Below are 20,369 nucleotides of genomic sequence, written 5' to 3'. Positions count from 1 at the left end.
AACAAATGTGGACCAGGATGTGAAGCAACAGTGACTCTCATTCACTGCTGGTAGGAAATCAAAATTTTACAGCCATTTTCAAAGATAGCTTGTCAGTTTCTCATAAAATTCAACAAAGTCTCACCACACAATCTAGCAAATTATGCAAAATAATTGAAAATTCATTGTTCACACAAAAACCTCATGTGGATATTATTCATAACTGATAAAACTCAGTATCAACCCTCAAGTCCTCCAGTAAGTGAATGGTTAAGTAAACCATTGTGTATCCAGAAAATGAAATATTGTTCTACACTAAAAGTAAACAGTGCTTATCAAGACATAAAAAGACATGGAAGAACCTTAAACACATATTAAGAAATGAAAGAACCCAAGCTGAAAGGCCACATAATGTATGATTCCAGCTATATAATATTTCTTGTCAAAAGGACAAAACTATGGAGACAGGGATTGGGGAGGGAAAGGGGTTAAAAAGTGGAAAACAGAAGTTTTTTGGGGATGATGAATCTATCCTCTATTATACTATAGTAATGGATCCAAGGCATTATACATTTGTTCAAACCTATAGAATGTATAATACCAGGCATAACTCTTAGGTTAACCATGCTTTTTGGTAACTGAGATGCATCAGTGTGGGCTTATCAAATGTAACAAATGTAACACCATGGTGAGGGATGTTTATAATGAGTGAAACCAGGGATGTGTGGGGAAGAGGTATATAAAAATCTTTGTATCTTCCTTGAAATTTTGTTGTGAATCTGAAACTACTCTAAAAATAAAGTTTACAAAAATAAAAAGAATACAAATGTATACATTTGGACAAATGTTACTCATAAATATAATTCATTATGATAAATAAAATACCAGAAAATTGAATCTATCAGTAGATAAGTGAATGCTATATTTAAACATACTTTAATAATGGCAGATTCCAAAGATGTACCAGTTTTAGGATTAATTCAAATTTTTTTTCATTGAAAATTATGTCATTCATGTTGTCAGCTCCTAATTTAGGTTTCACAATTAGAAGAGTAAACGACATTTTTTTTTAATGTTCAGAAACCTGCATTCTAATGAGGGACTGTACCACAAATGCATATATAAATGTACAGATATTACAATGCAAACAATGGCAACAGTTATGTATTTAAAAACAGCAAGACAATGGATAGAATGCTATGGCACACTCTGTCTGCCTGTGCTCACTCGCGCTCTCTCTCCCTCTTTCTCTAAAAAAAAAAAAAAATGCTATGGCACTCTTAAGTTGTTTGGTCAACTGAAGTTCTTTATCAGTAATATTTGAAAAAATATCTGAATGTGCTGAAGGAGCTAACCGAAGGCCATTTATGCAGAAAAGAAGTTTTAAGAGAGGGAACAGCAGTGCAAAGACCTTGAGACCATGAGGAAAAACAAACAGGACAGCAGTACAAATCCAGTGAGGGAGGGGCATACTATGGGTAAGTTCTGAGATAAGCAATTTATGGAAGTTTATATAATTTGGTTTTATTTAAAATCTATTGGATAAATTTCAGTAGAGAAATATGTCATCTGGATAAATTTTCTAGAGAATACCTCTGGATGTGTCATGGATTATTTTAGAAGAAGAAAAAAGATGAAAATTGGAAGAATGGTTAAAAGTTCTTCATGGTACCAAGGCAAGAGACAATAGTGTCTGAGTCTAAGAATCTGAGGGGAGATGCTGAGAAGTGAATGTATGGAACCTGTTCTAAAGATGTAGTGAACAACTATGCTGGCAAATTAGATATCAGGTAAGATGTGGGTCATATATACAGTGTAATATTACTCAGTCATCAGAAAGAATGAATTCCTACAATTGACATTGACGTGGATGAAATGAGAGTATTATACTAAGTGAAATAAGTTAACCAGAGAAATATAATTATTATATACTTTCACTCATATGTGGAATATAAGGTATAGTTCAGAAGACAATATGGGAAAGGAGGGAAAACTGAATGGACAAACCATGAAAGACTCTTGACTCTGGGAAACAAATTGAGATTTAGAGATAGAGGTGAAGGTAGGGGATTGGGTAATATTGTGATGGGCATTTATGCAGGCACATGATGTGATAAGCCCTGGATGTCATTTGCAACTAATGAATCATTGAATATGATTCAATGATAACAATACTGTTAGTTAGCAGAATATATTGTAAAATGCTGTTATAAGTGAAGAGTATAGTTCTCATGTAATGTAATGTAAGAGTATAGTTCTCATGTAATAAATAAACAAACAGTACAGAGGATCAGAATTCAAAGCCCTGAGGATAACACAATGAATTTAACACAAAAGAAGAGAAGGCTACAAAAAAATGATGATAACAGTGTGTTATTGAAAAGCATAACCAGGAAAACTGGTGAGTCAATCTGGATTAAAAAAAAAAAAAATTCAGACTCTACAATTAAGACCAAATTCCCAAATTAACTTCAAATAGGTTAAACTTCAAAATTTTCACTCTGAAATCATAAAAGTACTAGAAAAAATATAGATATTTTTGTTTTATTATTTTCTGAAAAAGGAGAGTCATATTTTCTTAACATGATACCTAACAGAAACCCTACAAAATCTACTTAAAGTATTTTGAAATTTAAGAAATAAACTTTTAGTTTTGGGTGCAACTGTAAATGGGATTGACTCCTTAATTTCTATTTCTTCTATCTTGTTGTTGGTGTACAGAAATGCAACTGATTTCTCTGCATTGATTTTATATCCTGACACTTTACTGAATTCCTGTACAAGTTCTAGCAGCTATAAGATACCTAGGAATAAACCTAACCAAAGAGGCCAAGAATTTATATGCAGAAAACTATAAAGTACTCATGAAAGAAATTGAGGAAGACAAAAAAAAAAAAGGAAAAATGTTCCATGATCCTGGATTGGAAGAATAAATATTGTGAAAATGTCTATGCTACCTAAAGCCATCTACACATTTAATGCAATCCCTATCAAAATACCATCCATTTTTTTCAAAGAAATGGAAAAAATAATCCTAAAATTTATATGGAACCAGAAAAGACCTCGAATAGCCAAAGGAATATTGAAAAAGAAAGACAAAGTTGGTGGCATCACAATTCCGGATTTCAAGCTCTATTACAAAGCTGTCATCATCAAGACAGCATGGTACTGGTACAAAAACAGACACATAGATCAACGGAACAGAATAGAGAGCCCAGAAATAGACCCTCAACTCTATGGTCAACTAATCTTCGACAAAGCAGGAAAGAATGTCCAATGGAAAAAGACAGCCTCTTCAATAAATGGTGCTGGGAAAATTGGACAGCCACATGCAGAAAAATGAAATTGGACCATTTCCTTACACCACACAAAAAAATAGTCTCAAAATGGATGAAGGATGTCAATGTGAGAAAGGAATCCATCAAAATCCTTGAGGAAAACACAGTCAGCAACCTCTTCGACCTCAGCCACAGCAACATATTCCTAGGAACATCACCAAAGGCTAGGGAAGCAAAGGCAAAAATGAACTATTGGGATTTCATCAAGATCAAAAGCTCTTGCACAGCAAAGGAAACAGTTAACAAAACCAAAAGACAACTGACAGAATGGGAGAAGATATTTGCAAACAACATATCAGATAAAGGGCTAGTGTCCAAAATGTATAAGGAACTTAGCAAACTTAACACCCAAAGAGCAAATAATCCAATCATGAAATGGGCAGAGGACATGAACAGACATTTCTGCAAAGAAGACACCCAGATGGCCAATACACACATGAAAAAGTGCTCCACATCACTCGGCATCAGGGAAATACAAATCAAAACCACAATGAGACATCACCTCACACCAGTCAGAATGGCTAAAATGAACAAGTCAGGAAATGACAGATGCTGGCAAGGATGTAGTGAAAGGGGAACCCCCCTCCACTGTTGGTGGGAATGCAAGCTGGTGCAACCACTCTGGAAAACAGCATGGAGGTTCCTCAAAATGTTGAAAATAGAACTACCCTATGACCCAGCAATTGCACTACTGGATATTTACCCTAAAGATACAAACGTAGTGATCCGAAGGGGCACATGAACCCTAATGTTTATAGCAGCAATGTCTACAATAGCTAAAGTATGGAAAGAACCTAGATGTCCATCAACAGGTGAATGGATAAAGAAGATGTGGTATATATACACAACGGAATACTATGCAGTCATCAAAAGAAATGAAATCTTGCCATTTGCGATGATGTGGATGGAACTAGAGGGTATCATGCTTAGTGAAATAAGTCAATCGGAGAAAAACAACCATCATATGATCTCTCTGATATGAGGGCGTGGAGATGCAACATGGGGGGTTAGGGGGATAGGAGAAGAATAAATGAAACGTGATGGGATTGGGAGGGAGACAAACCATAAGTGACTCTTAATCTCACAAAACAAACTGAGGGTTTCTGGGCGGAGGGGGTGTTGGGAGAGGGGGAGTGGGGTAATTGACATTGGGGAGGGTATGTGCTGTGGTGAGTGCTGTGAAGTGTGTAAACCTGGCGATTCACATACCTGTACCCCTGGGGAGAAAAATACATTATATGTTTATAAAAAATAAGAAATAAATAAAAATTTAAAAAAATTACGACAATTGATATGTCTCATCATCTAGAAGAAAATAATATTTTATGTGAATATCTTTTTCTTTAGTTTCATAGGCATGATTGGTGAAAGAATTCTTCACAGTCAAAAACACATACTTCAAATGGTTGCTTACTCTGCTGAGTCCTCGGAGGTCAAAAGAAATTATAATGCCTTCATGAGTTTAATTCAACCTACATTTTAAAAAGAAAGCATGGGATTAGTCTCAAACATATTATTTAAGGAAATACATTTCATTTTGATGATTATGTAGATTGAATTCTCTTATGCTTCTGACATGTGCATAACTCAGTTGGGACTATTTCAGAGATAGCTTTACAATTAACATATTTCTTTTTTTGAAAAGATTTTATTTATTTATTTGACAGATAGAGATCACAAGTAGGGAGAGAGGCAGGCAGAGAGAGAGAGAGGAGGAAGCAGGCTCCCTGCCAAACAGAGAGCCTGATGCGGGGCTCAATCCCAGGACCCTGGGATCATGACCTGAGTGAAAGGCAGAGGCTTTAAACCACTGAGCCAGGACACCTGGATGGCTCAGTTGGTTAAGCGGCTGCCTTCGGCTCAGGTCATGATCCCAGTGTCCTGGGATCGAGTCCCACATTGGGCTCCATGCTCGGCGGGGAGCCTGCTTCTCTCTCTGTCTCTGCCTGCCACTCTGTCTGCCTGTGCTCACTCTCTCTCTGACAAATAAAAAAAATCTTAAAAAAAAAAAACACTGAGCCACCCAGGTGCCCCACAATTAACATATTTCTTAAATGATCTATAAAAAGAGCATTACTTACATGGGTGTAAGTATTTGAGATTTTTTTGGTCATATTAAATTTGAATCATCACAGGTTTACAAGGACAATGGGTGTGGAAGTCATCTTGCCATAGTGAGATAGGATCTGAGTTTGATAGCAATATATATCTCCTTCTTAAAAAAGCATAATCTTGGAATAACCTTGTGTTCTTAATTGGGCTAGTGAACATGTATATTATTTCTTATTTAAATCTTAATATTTTACATTATGGTTATCACTAATTTTTACCCAAAAATATTTTTGAAATGATAAATGTGTGTAATATAGGTAAAGGATTTCAAAAATAAAAATACATGGTGAGGGGCGCCTGGGTGGCTCAGTGGATTAAGCCGCTGCCTTCGGCTCAGGTCATGATCTCAGGGTCCTGGGATCGAGCCCCGCAGCAGGGAGCCTGCTTCATCCTCTCTCCCTGCCTGCCTCTCTACCTACTTGTAATCTCTCTCTCTGTCAAATAAATAAACAAAATCTTAAAAAAAAAATACATGGTGAGAATTTTATGCAGTTCTATTACAATAAAGTATTAAGTAAGTCATATGGTTTCAAACAAGTCCTGGTTTTTATTAATAATATCATTCTGATATTTACTTTATCACTGCCTAATATTATGAAGTAGAGAGCAGAGTTTCTATATGCTTGGCTTTAACATTTCTTTAGTTTCTATCTGCTGACATGATTTATCTGACAATTTTAATTAAATAAATGGACATTAAATATTTTAATAAAGTAGAATTTAATATTCAGGGAACATTGGAGAACAACAGTATGGAAATACATGTCAGGACAGATAAAGATCAGAAGTTATATTATAATGATATTAACTACAAATATGCTTCTATGTTTGATAAAGATGTTTAGGTATGAACTTTTAATTTTCCATTTATGGATCTCATATTTCCTCCTCATTTTATGATGTATCTAATATTAATATTGAAACATTACACTTTCTAAAGGTTCTGATTTGGATCAAACACACTTTGTTTATTTATTTATTATTCATTAATGTATTCATTCCCCAGTACTTTTGTCCTGATAGCTCTGGGATGATTCAAAGTCAATATAATGCCAAATAAATTTCAAATGTGTACATCTATATAATATTTCCAGAAATCCTTTACATAATATCTGCATGACTCATGCAGGTCAGAACTATCTGAAGTAAAATACATGGGCATATAAGAAAAAATACATATAATTCAGTCTGCATAATCATTGATATAAAACACGTTCATTAAAATATAGTTTCTGAGACTACTGGAAGGTTTTACTTGTAAACATGAATACATGGATCAAGGCACTGCAATTATCTTCTAACTCATTTCAGTGGAATCAGTAGGCTAAACACTTATTTAATGGCTCAGAGTTTGTTACTGTGAATGATAGTTCTTTGCCATCACCATGCCATGTCTTTGAGACTGGGAAGAAAAAAAAAAAAAAGATCTAGCCTTGAAAGCAATTTTCCGACTAGATCCACAGACACATAAATTGTATTTCACCAGGAGCTGAGCGGCTCAATAAGTTAAAAGCCTGCTTTCAGGTCAGACCATGATCCCAAGACCCTGGCATTGAGCCCCAAGTCTGGCTCTCTGCTCAGTGGGGAGTCAGCTTCTCCCTCCCCCTCTGCTCTCCACACCCACCCCTCATGCTCGCTCTCACTCTCTCATAAATAAATGAATAAAATCTTAAATAAAATAGAACTAGGTTGCACTACGACAACTATTGAAGGGTTTGAGCAATGAAGGGCATGTCTCCGTTCCGAATCCACCTTCATTTATGCAGAAGGGTAATCAGAAAAAGAGAATAATAACAGTAAAAACAACACCAAAAAGAAGTATTTTGGGGGTGTTCTGTGTCAGGCAATATTGTGAATTGCTTGCCTACACTTATTAATTTAATTATCCAAAATCATCCTCAGCTCCATGTACTATCACCATTCACAATAGAAAAGTGGGAGCAAACCTCAGAAAAAAGAAAACAAACAATTCTGATTATCTTATTTATGTTGGTAAGCCATTCTTCCATAGTCCCATTCCATCAGCACATTCCACTTTGACTCTCTTGCTAAATGTTGGAAAACTGAGGGCACACACCCATTTTTATAACACAGGAAGGTTTTGTTTTGTCTGTTTTGTTTTGTTTTCTTTTGAGCCAGACTCTGAGCTTTTCATAACAATCCTAAGTAGTTTACATTTGTTACTTATAATACATTTAAAATAGTTTTGCGAACAATATCGTTCAAATAAAAAAACAACAACAAATAGCACCATTACTAAAAGTATTTGATCTAAATTTAGATGTTGAATTATCTTTTTTATTGTTTTAGTCACCATACAATACATCATTAGTCTTTTTTTTAAGACTTTATTTATTTGTTTGACAGACAGAGAGAGAGAGAGATCACAAGTAGGCAGAGAGCAAGCAGAGGGGGAGGGGGAAGCAGGCTCCCTGCTTAGCAGAGAGCTCAATGCAGGGCTTAATCCCAGGACCCTGAGATCATGACTTGAGCCTAAGGCAGAGGCTTAACCCAGTGAGCACCCAGGTGCCCACATCATCAGTTTTCGATGTAGTGTTCAATGAGTCATTGTTTGTGTATAGCACCTATTGCTCCATGCAATACGTGCCCTCCTTAATAGCCACCATTAGACTCACCCATCCTCCCACCCTCCTCCCTTCTAAAACACTGAGTTTGTCTTTTGGAGGGGGAGAGGAACCATGAGAGACTGTGGACTCCGGGAATGATCTTAAAGGTAGTAAAGACATCAGCTTTAGGGCCTTTAGCTTGTACAGACCCTTCCAAAGATTCTATATTAACTGAACATTGTATTTTTTTTCTTAAAGAAAGCACCAAAGACTGTCCATTTCAGGATTCTGAAATTATAGTTTTGTCCCATGATAGTCTTAAGTTATTTCCAGCAATGACTAACCTTGATGTAAGTGTTGATGACTTATGGGATTCAAACTTTATTTAAAAGCTGAGATCTGAATTACATAATTCCTTTTTGTCCCCTCTGAGGACAAGCAGGTGTGATTTATTGCTGACATTTTCTTTGGGGAGAAAGCCTTTCCACAACTAAGTCATTTTATAGGAAAGTAAGAGTCACTAAATTTTACATGTAAAATAATTGGGGGAGTGAGGATAGAAGATACACCCTCATTTTAACCTTAATTCACTGAAATATCTTATATTCAAAATAAGGAAAGGGTAAAGTAGATCTGTGTATTTTTTTCCAGTGTTCCAAGATTCATTGTCTATGCACCTTACCCAGTGTTCCATGCAATATGTGTCCTCGTTAATACCCACCACCATGCTCACCCATCCCTCCCCCCCCAAAACCCTCAGTTTGTTTCTCAGAGTCCACAGTCTCTCATGGTTCATCTCTTCCTCTGATTTCCCCCAATTCAATTTTCCTTTCCTTCTCCTAATGTCCTCCATGCTATTCCTTACGCTCCACAAGTAAGTGAAACCATATGATAATTTACTTTCTCGCTTGACTTATTTCACTCAACATAATCTCCTCCAGGCAAATCTATGTTGATACAAAAGTTGGGTACTCATCCTTTCTGAGGGAGGCATAATATTCCACCGTATATATGGACCATATCTTCTTTATCCATTCATCTGTTGAAGGGCGTCTTGGCTCTTTCCACAGTTTAGCAATTGTGGCCGTTGCTTCTATGAATATTGGGGTACAGATGGCCTTTCTTTTCACTAGATCTGTATTTTGAGGTAAATACCCAGTAGTGCATGCGTATGTTCTCTTTGAACCCTAAGCTACATTACCTTGATGTTTAAGTTATTTCAGCATTGTTTGTTTCTTTGTTTGATTCCTTTCCTTGTCCTTTTATATATGAGTACATGAGTTTGGCCTATATCATCCAATGAAATTCAGGAGTTGGCAGGTTTAAATACAGCTTCATATTATTTTCTATTAATTAAATAATTAAATATTATTACTATAGAAAATATAAGGCAAACACCACGCTATTATTTAAATTACTCTCTATGAGCTTTTACATAATTTACTACTTTTTGAATTGTGGAAACCTATATCCTACTTCCATAACCATGTTGATATTCTTAAGATTGTTGTATCAAGGAAAATACACTGCTTAATTAGATATCCCCTGTGTCATATACTTTCTCAGCAACTCTTTCCTATTTTGTTCACAAAAATAATCAAAGTTCATGTAGGTGGCTATTAATTATGTGGAGACAAATTCGTATGCATATTTTATCCATTTATTTTTAAAGATTGTATTTATTTTCTTGCCAGAAAGAGAGGGATCGCAAGGAGGCAGAGAGGCAGGCAGAGAGAAAGGGGGAAGAAGGCTCCCTGCTGAGCAAGGAGCCCAATGTGGGGTTCAAACCCAGGACCCTGAGATCACAACCCGCGCCAAAGGCAGAGGCTTTAACCCATTGAGCCACCCAGGTGCCCCTTGTATGCATATTTTAAATGTAAATTATAGTGAAGTAATATTTCCTGAAATCCTAACAGACAACTCTGGTGATTGATTTTCATTTTAATTAATATATTTGACCTTTTGCCTGGAGCTCAATTTTATTTTCTTTTGGCAGACTGACTTCAGCTCTAAAAATACATAATATGCAATGTATACAATGTGCTTAATTGTGGACTAGAAACCAAGTATTCCCAAAGGGGCTGTTGGAAATCAAATATGAGTCTCTACCATGATTAGACAGTCAGCCCATTTGCCCTGTTCCAAATCTTACAGGGGAAGGTAATGAATGTGTATCTTTTCATTATACTTTCTACCGAATTTATCATACTAAATGATTGAAGACTTATTTTCAAAGGCAAAAACATCACCAATAAACTTAAACACTAGTAGTAGAGACGTAAGCATTTATGGACTTCTTTTGGACTTTTTTTGGGGGGGGTATTCTTCAGATATGCCACATTCAATAACTCAATTGTTCAGAATATATGTGATTCTGCCTGTGTAACTCTTTTATATAGATGATCAAAAAATACTCTAAGTTTATTAAAGAAGGGATTGATGTAACTCTAATTACAACCCTCATGTCAGTGTTAGGAATCTTTTCTTCATATACTACTGTAAATATATCTTTCATTCCATTTTCAATGTTTTATTTTAAGAGCAAAATTCTAGAAGAATGACATACAGACTTCTATAGGGGGCTATATGCCTCAAGGGAAATGATGTTTAATGATTTTATAGATTTAAAGACAATTTGTATGCTTGATCATCTAGAAGGAAACATAATGTTTTATATTAATATCTTTTGCTTTAGTTTCATAAGCATGGCTTGGTGAAAGAAGTTTTCACAGAACAACTCACTCACACATCAAAAGGTGTTTATTCTTCTGAGTCCCCTGAAGTAAGTCAAAAGAAATTAGAATGCCTTGATGAGTTTAATGCAACTTACATTAAAAAGAAAACAGGAAATTACTCTCAGACCTACTGTTTATGTAAATGTGTTTCATTTTGATGATTATGTAAATAGTCTTATGCTTCTGACATGGGCATATTTTCAATTGGGACTATTTATAAGATGGCTATTCAATTAATATCTTTTTAATTTAATTTTATTTTTTCAGTGTTCCAAGATTCATTGGTTATGTACCACACCCAGTGCTCCATCCAATTAACATGTTTTTCAAGTGATTTGTAAAAAGAACGTAGAGGTAACTATTTGAGGTTTTTTTGTTTGTTTGTTTGTTTTGTTTTGTTTTGTTTTTTACACATATAAATTTGAATCATCACAGGTTTACAAGGACAAAGGGGGTAGAGGGCACCTCGCCACAATGAGATAGGACTGGAATTTCATAGCAGTGTGTATCTCTTACTTAAGGGAACATGACCCTGGAATATCCTTGTATTCTTGATTGGGCTAGTAAACATGTGTATTCTTTTTTATTTAAATATTAACATTTGGGGGCACCTGGGTTGCTCAGTGGGTTAAGCCTCTGCCTTCAGCTCAGGTCATGATCTCAGGGTCCTGGGATTGAGCCCTGCAGCATCAGGCTCCCTGCTGAGCAGAGGCTCTTTCTCCCTCTCTCTCTGCCTGCCACTCTGTCTACTGGTGATCTCTCTCTCTCTGTCAAATAAATAAACAAAATCTTTAAAAAAATCTCAACATTTTGCATTATGCTTATCACTAATTTATGACCTACAATATTTTTCAAATAATTAGTGTGTGTAAAATAGATAAAGTACTTCAGAATATAAAAATACATGGTGAGCATTTTATGCAGTTCTATTACAAAAAAGTGTTTTGTAAGTTCTATGTTTTCAGATGAGTCCTGGTTATTATTAATACTTTCATTTTGATATTTACCTTCTCACTGCCTAATAATATTAAGGAGATGATATAGTTTCTGTATGTTAGGCTTTCATTCCTACTCATTTCTTTATTTTCTATCTGTGGATATGATTATCTGACACTTTTGAATTAAAAAAATGGACATTACATATTTTAATAAAGTAGAATTTAAAATTCAGGGGAAGTTGGGGGATGATAATGTGGGAATATGTGTCAGCTGTGATAAAAATTAGAAGAGGTTTTATTATGATGAAAATAACTACAAATATAAGTGCTTATTAGTTAAATTTGTTTTGGTATAAGTTTTCAACTTTCAGTTTATGGATCTCCTATTTAATTTGTTCTTAAATCTTCCATGATGATTCTAAATTTTAATATTGGTACTTCTTACCAAAATTTCTGGTTTTGGATTACACATACTTAATGTAGTGTTGTTCTTAGAAGTGTTTAAGATAGTGCTATTCGTAATTACTTTGCTCATATTGGATTTCTAAGTCATTGCTTAATACACCAGAGGTATATTGTAATTATATTTATTTAGGATTGAGAATTGTAAGTTTTAAATTAGTGAACATAATATCATACAAGCTGTCATTCCTCAATGTTTATTTTTTATTAAAGGGAATTGAGCCACTCATTAGGAATTTTAACTGTATGTAGAAATTTATCCTGGAAGTTGTAGTAGGATTCTGGGAGTAATGTTTTTTTTTTCTTTTGGGGAAAGAAGATGCATGATATATTTTACGTGCCTCTAATTGCAACTTCAACTTTGGCACACATTCCTCATCTATCAGGAGAAATATTTTCTTGATGTATAATACATTAAAAGTTGCATAGCTTAAAATTAACTCCTTCATATTTAACATATATATGTTAAAACATATATAAATGTTTTTACAGTATTCAATGTTTTTAGTATTTAACATAGTATTTTTTGGAAACAGAACTGGCAAAAAACCTGATTAGAAAATATGTATATGTTTTACAAAGGCCTAAGTATTCTGTAATTGTTGAAATGTTTTGTATTTATACTTTATTACTGCTGTTATAGACTAAAGTTGAGTGATTTAACATTGTGGAGAACTTCTTACAGCATTCAATGGTTCAAGTATATACCACAGTATTATCCTTGGATTCAGAGATGGAAGGAAGCTGGAATAAAGAACTCTTTTTATGCTTAACAAATGGCCTAAGTATTCTGTACTTTTCCAAAAGAAAATAAAATGAGGAAACATGTATTTTTCAAACTGGACAGAAATTTAAATTACTTTTAGGATGCCCATTAAATCACTGGGAAATTGATTGGGATTAATTCATCTACTGATCAAAAGAAAAAAAAAGTGAAGGCTAAGGGAAATTGAGCAACCTTACATTCTCTAAAATGTGCCCTGTGTGTAACGATTTTGACTAAACTCTGATCATACAGGACTTATTCTCTGAAAGTTACTGTAATAAGATAATTTGTTTTCCCCTCATCTATGGAAGAAAATAGAAGTGGCGTACAGTCTTGAAATTTCATTTGGCTGAGAAAATGCTATGGAGGCAATAAAAGCATGTAGTAATAATCACTTTCTTTTCCCTTAAAGGACTTTCATGGAATCTCGGGATATGATCTGTTCTGATGTGTTTCAGTTTAAACTATGAAGACGGGAAATCAAAGTGTAGAAACAGATTTTATACTTTCTGGTCTTTTCCAATATGGTCAAATGGACAATTTCCTCTTTGTTGCCATTGTAACCCTCTTTTCAGTGGCTCTGATGGGGAATATCATACTGGTCCTTCTCATTCAGTTGGACATCAGACTCCACACTCCAATGTACTTCCTACTCAGTCAGCTCTCCTTTATTGACATAATGTACATCTCCACCACCGTGCCCAAGATGACCACTGACTTCCTGACAAAGAGTAAGACCATTACATTTTTAGGTTGTGAAATTCAAGCATTTGTATTCTTGGCACTTGGTGGAACTGAAGCCCTTCTCCTTGGTTTCATGTCCTATGATCGATATGAAGCCATCTGTCACCCTTTACACTATCCTGTACTTATGAGCAAGAATATCTGTTGGTTCATGGTCACATGCTCATGGGGCAGTAGTTCTATCAATGCTTTAGTGCATACGTTGTATGCTTTTCAACTTCCATTTTGTAGGTCTCGAATTGTTAACCACTTTTTCTGTGAAGTTCCATCTCTGTTACCACTGGTGTGTCAGGATACTTCCCAGTATGAGCATACAGTCCTCCTAAGTGGGCTTATCATTCTGCTGCTACCATTCATGGCCATTCTAGCTTCCTATGCCCGTGTACTTACTGTGGTGTTCCAGGTGAGCTCAGGTAAAGGACAGACAAAAGCTATCTCCACTTGTTCCTCTCACCTAATTGTGGCAAGCCTATTTTATATGACTACCCTCTCCACCTATGCAAGGCCACACTCCTTCCATTCTCCAGAACAGGATAAGGCAGTGGCAGTGTTTTACACCATCATCACACCTCTTCTGAATCCATTCATCTACAGCCTGAGAAATAAAGAGGTTACTGGTGCCCTGAAAAGACTGTTGGCATCATTGATATTTGTACAGGAAATGTCACTTTAGGAACGCCTTATTGATTGAGATTGACCAATATAGATCACTTTACCTAGAATACTGTTTGGAATATGTTAATCTAAAGGATATTTATGCAATAAATTGATAAATATATTGATTCTTGCTCATTTCAGGATGGCTTAATCATAGTTATTGAAGCTACATGCTTTCCCAAATTGAAACCTCGAAAAAATGGTGTTATTGTCAACAGTATTTGGCTTCTGGGAATACATTTCAACTGTTAACTCAATGTTTGCATCTCGAAACATGTATTTTGTAATGTCCTCCTTAATGTCTGAATGTAGTGAGTAAGAGATATACTCAAGCACGTGATATTAAAAGTATAATAAGGAAACTGTAATATATGTCACTGTAAATAGTTCACTCATGTCTACATTCATTCAAAAGTGATGTGAGGTTATGTCTGTTGTGCTAGTATAGACACTGGTGATGTGGCAGTAAACAATGATAAAAACTGACAGAATGCTCTGATCTCATTAAGATTTCATTCCATTGCAGGGAGACATAATAAAATAAAATAAAACAAAACAAAATAAAATAAAACAACATAAAGTAAGATATGATAAAATAAGATAAAACAAAACAAAACAAAACAGACTTGAAAAATCTGGAGTACATCAACCAGTAGTAACTATTAGGGGAAAAAAAAAGTTAAAAATTGGTTTAGATAAAATGAGAGAGTTTTCTGGTTTTATATATAATAGTCCAATGTAGGGACAACCAAGAGAATGATAGTTGGTCAAAAATTGAACGGAAATGAGTTAATAATTCACACAGATTTCTCATTAGGAATGCTCTAGGCATAGGAGGAAGCCAATGAAAATGTCTTAAAGAGTAAACAAGCGGAGCGCCTGGGTGGCTCAGTGGGTTAAAGCCTCTGCCTTTGGCTCAGGTCATGATCTCAGGGTCCTGGGATCGAGCCCCGCATCGGGCTTTCTGCTCGGCAGAGAGCCTGCTTCCTCCTTTCTCCCTCTCTGCCTGCCTCTCTGCCTACTTGTAATCTCTGTCTATCAAAATAAATAAATAAATCTTTTAAAAAAAAAAGAGTAAACAAGCATGGCAAGTAAATGAAAATCAAAGTATAACATCAAAGCTAATGGAAAAAAGACAGAAATTGTAGAAATGAATGACGATAATGGAGGATTTAAAATGTTAGGTTGACCATGGTAAGCATTTGGGCTTTAATCCAGGAAAACTGGCAGGCTTTGGTGTGGTTCTACAGAAAACTGAAAATCACAATTGTGTTTCCATTACAGGAGCACAGTTGTTAAAAGATACTGCCTTGGATAAAAGTGGTAATGGTAGAGTAGCAAGAACTGGCCAGTCTCTGGAAATAGTGGAAAGCAGACATTTGAGACTTATGGTGAGATTATGATGTGCAGTGTGAGGTAATTAGAAAAGCAGAGAATTGAGGGGAACCTGACTGGCTCAGTCAGTAGAGCATGAAACCTCTCATCTTGGGATTGTGAATTCTAACCCCGGGTTGGGTGTAGAGATTACTTAAAAATAAAATGTTAAAAAAAAGTATAGCGGATAATCGGGCTAAGAGACTGTAATAAACAACTGGAAGTAAGAAATCATTATTATCACCATTGAGGAAAAACACAGGAACAACATTCCATCACCCACTTCCTTAGTGCTCCTTCACTATTAGCACCTCAACTATGCAGTGGTCATTATTCTGACTCCCATCAACATTAAATGGAAACCCATACTAATATAATCAAACAACAACTTCTCTGGAGCTTCCAGGTTCCTTTTTTTTTTTCCAATGTTAACAAAAGCTATATATATATACCTTGGTAATACAAGGAATAATGTTATTGTTTTTATTGCTGAGTTGAACTCCATTGTACAAATATATTATGATTGTCTTCATAGGATCATTTGATATTTTCATCTATTATGAATAAAAATGTTATATCCCTCTCTACACAAAAATATTCTTGGGGAAACATTTACTCAATTATTTTATTATATTCCTAGGCATAAAACTGTTTGGTCGTAGGTAAGATATATGTTTAATAAAAAAATAAACAGTTGTATTAATATCAAATATTCTAATCAAAATATTGAAACTTCTTGGTGCTTAAGGGATGGGGGAAGTAATGGTTTGATGCTAAATTTAAATACATATTTTTGTGAAATACTTTAGAGACACATTTATATCAACTGTGTGTTTGCTATTAATAAATTCTATAAGAATTTTAATTTTGATCTCAACGGGAAGTCTGCAAGCTTTTTCCCATTGAGGATGATATTTGCTGTGGGTCTTTCATGGATAGATTTTATGAAGTTCAGGAATGTTCCCACTATCCCTATACTTTGAAGCGTTTTCATCAGGAACTTTGCAGCCTTCCCGTTGAGATCAGGAACACGACAAGGATGCCCACTCTCACCACTCTTGTTCAACATAGTATTAGAAGTTCTAGCAACAGCAATCAGACAACAAAGAGAAATAAAAGGTATCCAAATTGGCAAGGAAGAAGTCAAACTATCTCTCTTCGCAGATGACATCATTCTTTATATGGAAAACCCCAAAGACTCCACCTCCAAACTACTAGAACTCATACAGCAATTCAGTAATGTGGCAGGATACAAAGTCAATGTACAGAAATCAGTGGCTTTCTTATACTCTAAGAATGAAAATACAGAAAGGGAAATTAAAGAATTGATTCCATTGGCTATAGCACCAAGAACCATAAGATACCTGGGAATAAACCTAACCAAAGAGGTAAAGGACCTGTACTCGAGGAACTACAGAACACTCATGAAAGAAGCTGAAGAAGACACAAAAAGATGGAAGACTGTTCCATGCTCTTGGATTGGAAGAATAAACATTGTTAAAATGTCTATGCTGCCTAGAGAAATCTATACTTTTAATGCCATCCCGATTAAAATTCCACCGGTACTTTTCAAAGAGCTGGAGCAAATAATCCTAAAATTTGTATGGAATCAGAAGAGACCCCGAATTGCTAAGGAAATGTTGAAAAACAAAAACAAAAACAAAAACAAACAAAAAAAAAAAAATGGAGGCATCACGTTACCCGATTTCAAGCTTTACTACAAAGCTGTGATCACCAAGACAGTGTGGTACTGGCATAAAAACAGACACATAGACCAGTGGAACAGAGTGGAGATCCCAGATATGAACCCTCAACTCTATGGTGAAATAATCTTTGACAAAAGAGGAAAAACATTCAATGGAAAAAAGACAGTCTCTTCAATAAATGGTGCTGGGAAAACTGGACAGCTATATGTAGAAGAATGAAACTCGACCATTCTCTTACACCGTACACAAAGGTAAACTTGAAATGGATAAAAGACCTCAACGTGAGACAGGAATCTATCAGAATCCTAGAGGAGAACATAGGCAGTAACCTCTTCGATATCAGCCACAGCAACTTCTTTCAAGATATGGCTCCAAAGGCAAAGGAAACAAAAGCGAAAATGAACTTTTGGGACTTCATCAAGATCAAAAGCTTCTGCACAGCAAAGGAAACAGTCAACAAAACAAAGAGGCAACCCACGGAATGGGAGAAGATATTTGCAAATGACAGTACAGACAAAAGATTGATATCCAGGATCTATAAAGAACTCCTCAAACTCAACACACCCAAAACAGATAATCATATCACCAAATGGGCAGAAGATATGAACTGACACTTCTCCAATGACGACATACAAATGGCTATCAGACACATGAAAAAAGGTTCATCATCACTAGCCATCAGGGAGATTCAAATTAAAACCACATTGAGATATCACCTCACACCAGTTATAATGGCCAAAATTATCAATCTGGAAACAACGTGTGCTGGAGAGGATGTGGAGAACGGGGAACCCTCTCACACTGTTGGTGGAATGCAAGTTGGTGCATCCACTTTGGGGAACAGTGTGGAGATTCCTCAAGAAATTAAGAATAGAGCTTCCCCATGACCCTGCAATTGCACTGCTGGGTATTTACCCCAAAGATACAGATGTAGTGAAAAGAAGAGCCATCTGTACCCCAATGTTTATAGAAGCAATGGCCACGGTTGCCTAACTGTGGAAAGAACCAAGATGCCCTTCAACGGACGAATGGATAGGGAAGATGTGGTACATATACACGATGTAGTATCATGCCTCCATCAGAAAGGATGAATCCCCAACATTTGTAGCAACATGGACGGGACTGGAAGAGATTATGCTGAGGGAAATAAGTCAAGCAGAGAGAGTCAAGTATCATATGGTTTCACTTATTTGTGGAGCATAACAAAGAATATGGAGGACATGGGGATATAGAGAGGAGCAGGGAGTTGAGGGAAATTGGAAGGGAATATGAATCATGAGAGACTATGGACTTTGATAAACAACCTGTGTGTTTTGAAGAGTCGGGGGTGGGAGGTTGGGGAACCAGGTGGTGGGTAATAGGGAGGGCACGTATTGCATGGCGCACTGGGTGTGTTGCAAAAACAATGAATACTGTTACGCTGAAAATAAATAAATAAGAAGTTCCAAAAAAAGTAAAAAATGAAAACAAATAAAGAAAGAATATAACAAAGATACATATCCATCCAGATAGATAGATAGATACATATTAGAATGGTGGCTAGAAGAGGGTCACCCACTTAATTTGGGGAATATTTTGGTTTCTTAGAAGAAACTACTTTCCCAAATTTTAAAGAATGAATAACATATATGTGGGTAAAAACAATGAAGGGATGGACTATGCCTATAAAGATGAAAAAAAATTAATTTCTAAATAAGGAATTGATAAAGTAACTTGTTTGGGAGAATAAAGAAAAAGAAAGTGGAGAGTATTTGCTCAGGCTGGAGGCTAAAACAAGCCTGGAGCTTCTATCTATTAGAAGAAGCTATACTCCAATTTTTTAGAAGAACAAACTCTGTCTGTATACAAAAAAATAAAGTTAGATTTAATGAAGGATACAATATGACTATAATAATGAAGGTTAAAAAAAGATTATTATTTCCTTTATGTAAAGTATTGTTAAGATAAACTAGTTAAACGTTAAAAGAGGAATGGATAAAAGTTAAAAAAAAATAGCAGTAGAAAACAAAATAAAAAAAAAATTAACTAACCGCAAGACTCAAGAATCATGGGGCAAAAGCCATGAATTCCATGCTTTGCTTTCGCCTCATCTGGAAATCTGCTGTTCTCCTTTGCAACTGCCCCTCAGAACAATGTACTCCTTAAAAATATAACTCATGGGACATTTTAATAGTACCAAGCACATTTAGTTATAGCCTTAAAAAAAACACATACTGGCAATAGGCCTCTGGGGGAGAGGATGATACACGGCCTTGAAACTGAACAGCTGAAGTTGCCCAGCTTGCTCAGGGCAAAACGCTGCCTGCTTCATGGAAGCCAAGAAGCTGGGAATTCCTGGCTCGCTCAGGGCAGAGTGCTGCCTGCTTCATTTTCTTGTTATATCCCCCCCCCCACACACACACACTGGAGAGCACCTGTGGCTCCTTAGATAAGTCATTTGAATGTGATTTTTCAACTATAAACTTTATACTGCTTGTACAGACATTTTGCCCTCCTTCTTGTTTATCTACAAGGCATGTGACTAATGTTTGGCCTTCTTCAGCTCTTCTGTTGGTTACTGTTTCTATCTAATGAAAGCGAGACTGAGGAGTTGTTTGGGGCAACAGTCTTCTCTACTCTTGTCCCCTCCCTTTCTCTTGCAGCTGACTTGTTTGTGCCTCATTCTTCTCCCCTTTGCAGACTGGAAGTGGCACTCCCTAGTAAGTGAACTTGGTCTTGGCTGGATTTCTTGTTGATCTTCTGGGGGAGGGGCCTGTTGAAATGATTCACAAGTGTCATTGCCAGAGGCAGAATTTTACCACCCTTACCAGGTGCCAGACTAAGTAATTAAATCAGGTTTGCTTTCAGGAGCTTTTGTTCCCTGAACTCTTTCCATAGAATTCTAGAGGACAGGAATGAAAATGGCAGCCTCCCAATCACCGGCCCAGAGGATCCAAGAGTTCGGGGTCCCACTCCTCAGTGCACCCTCAGAGAAAAGCGCTCAATCACTCC

General features: G+C 36.0%; 1 protein-coding gene across 1 annotated transcript; it reads left to right on the top strand.

The window, feature by feature from the left end:
- The first annotated feature begins 13,363 nt into the window (after positions 1-13,363).
- Positions 13,364-14,314, top strand: LOC123938416 (olfactory receptor 2AK2-like). The gene has a single exon (XM_045999763.1). The coding sequence runs from the start codon at positions 13,364-13,366 to the stop codon at positions 14,312-14,314; it is 951 nt and encodes a 316-aa protein (XP_045855719.1).
- The last annotated feature ends 6,055 nt before the right edge of the window (positions 14,315-20,369 follow it).

Source organism: Meles meles, chromosome 3 (assembly GCF_922984935.1).
Source record: "Meles meles chromosome 3, mMelMel3.1 paternal haplotype, whole genome shotgun sequence".
In the NCBI taxonomy this organism is placed as follows: Eukaryota; Metazoa; Chordata; class Mammalia; order Carnivora; family Mustelidae; genus Meles; species Meles meles.
The sequence above is the reverse complement of the archived record's forward strand: the minus strand, read 5'-3'. Positions and strand labels throughout refer to the sequence as shown.

Bases quoted from the DNA above. Each gene is read 5' to 3' on its own strand.
- LOC123938416 (XM_045999763.1), top strand. From the start codon at position 13,364: ATGAAGACGGGAAATCAAAGTGTAGAAACAGATTTTATACTTTCTGGT.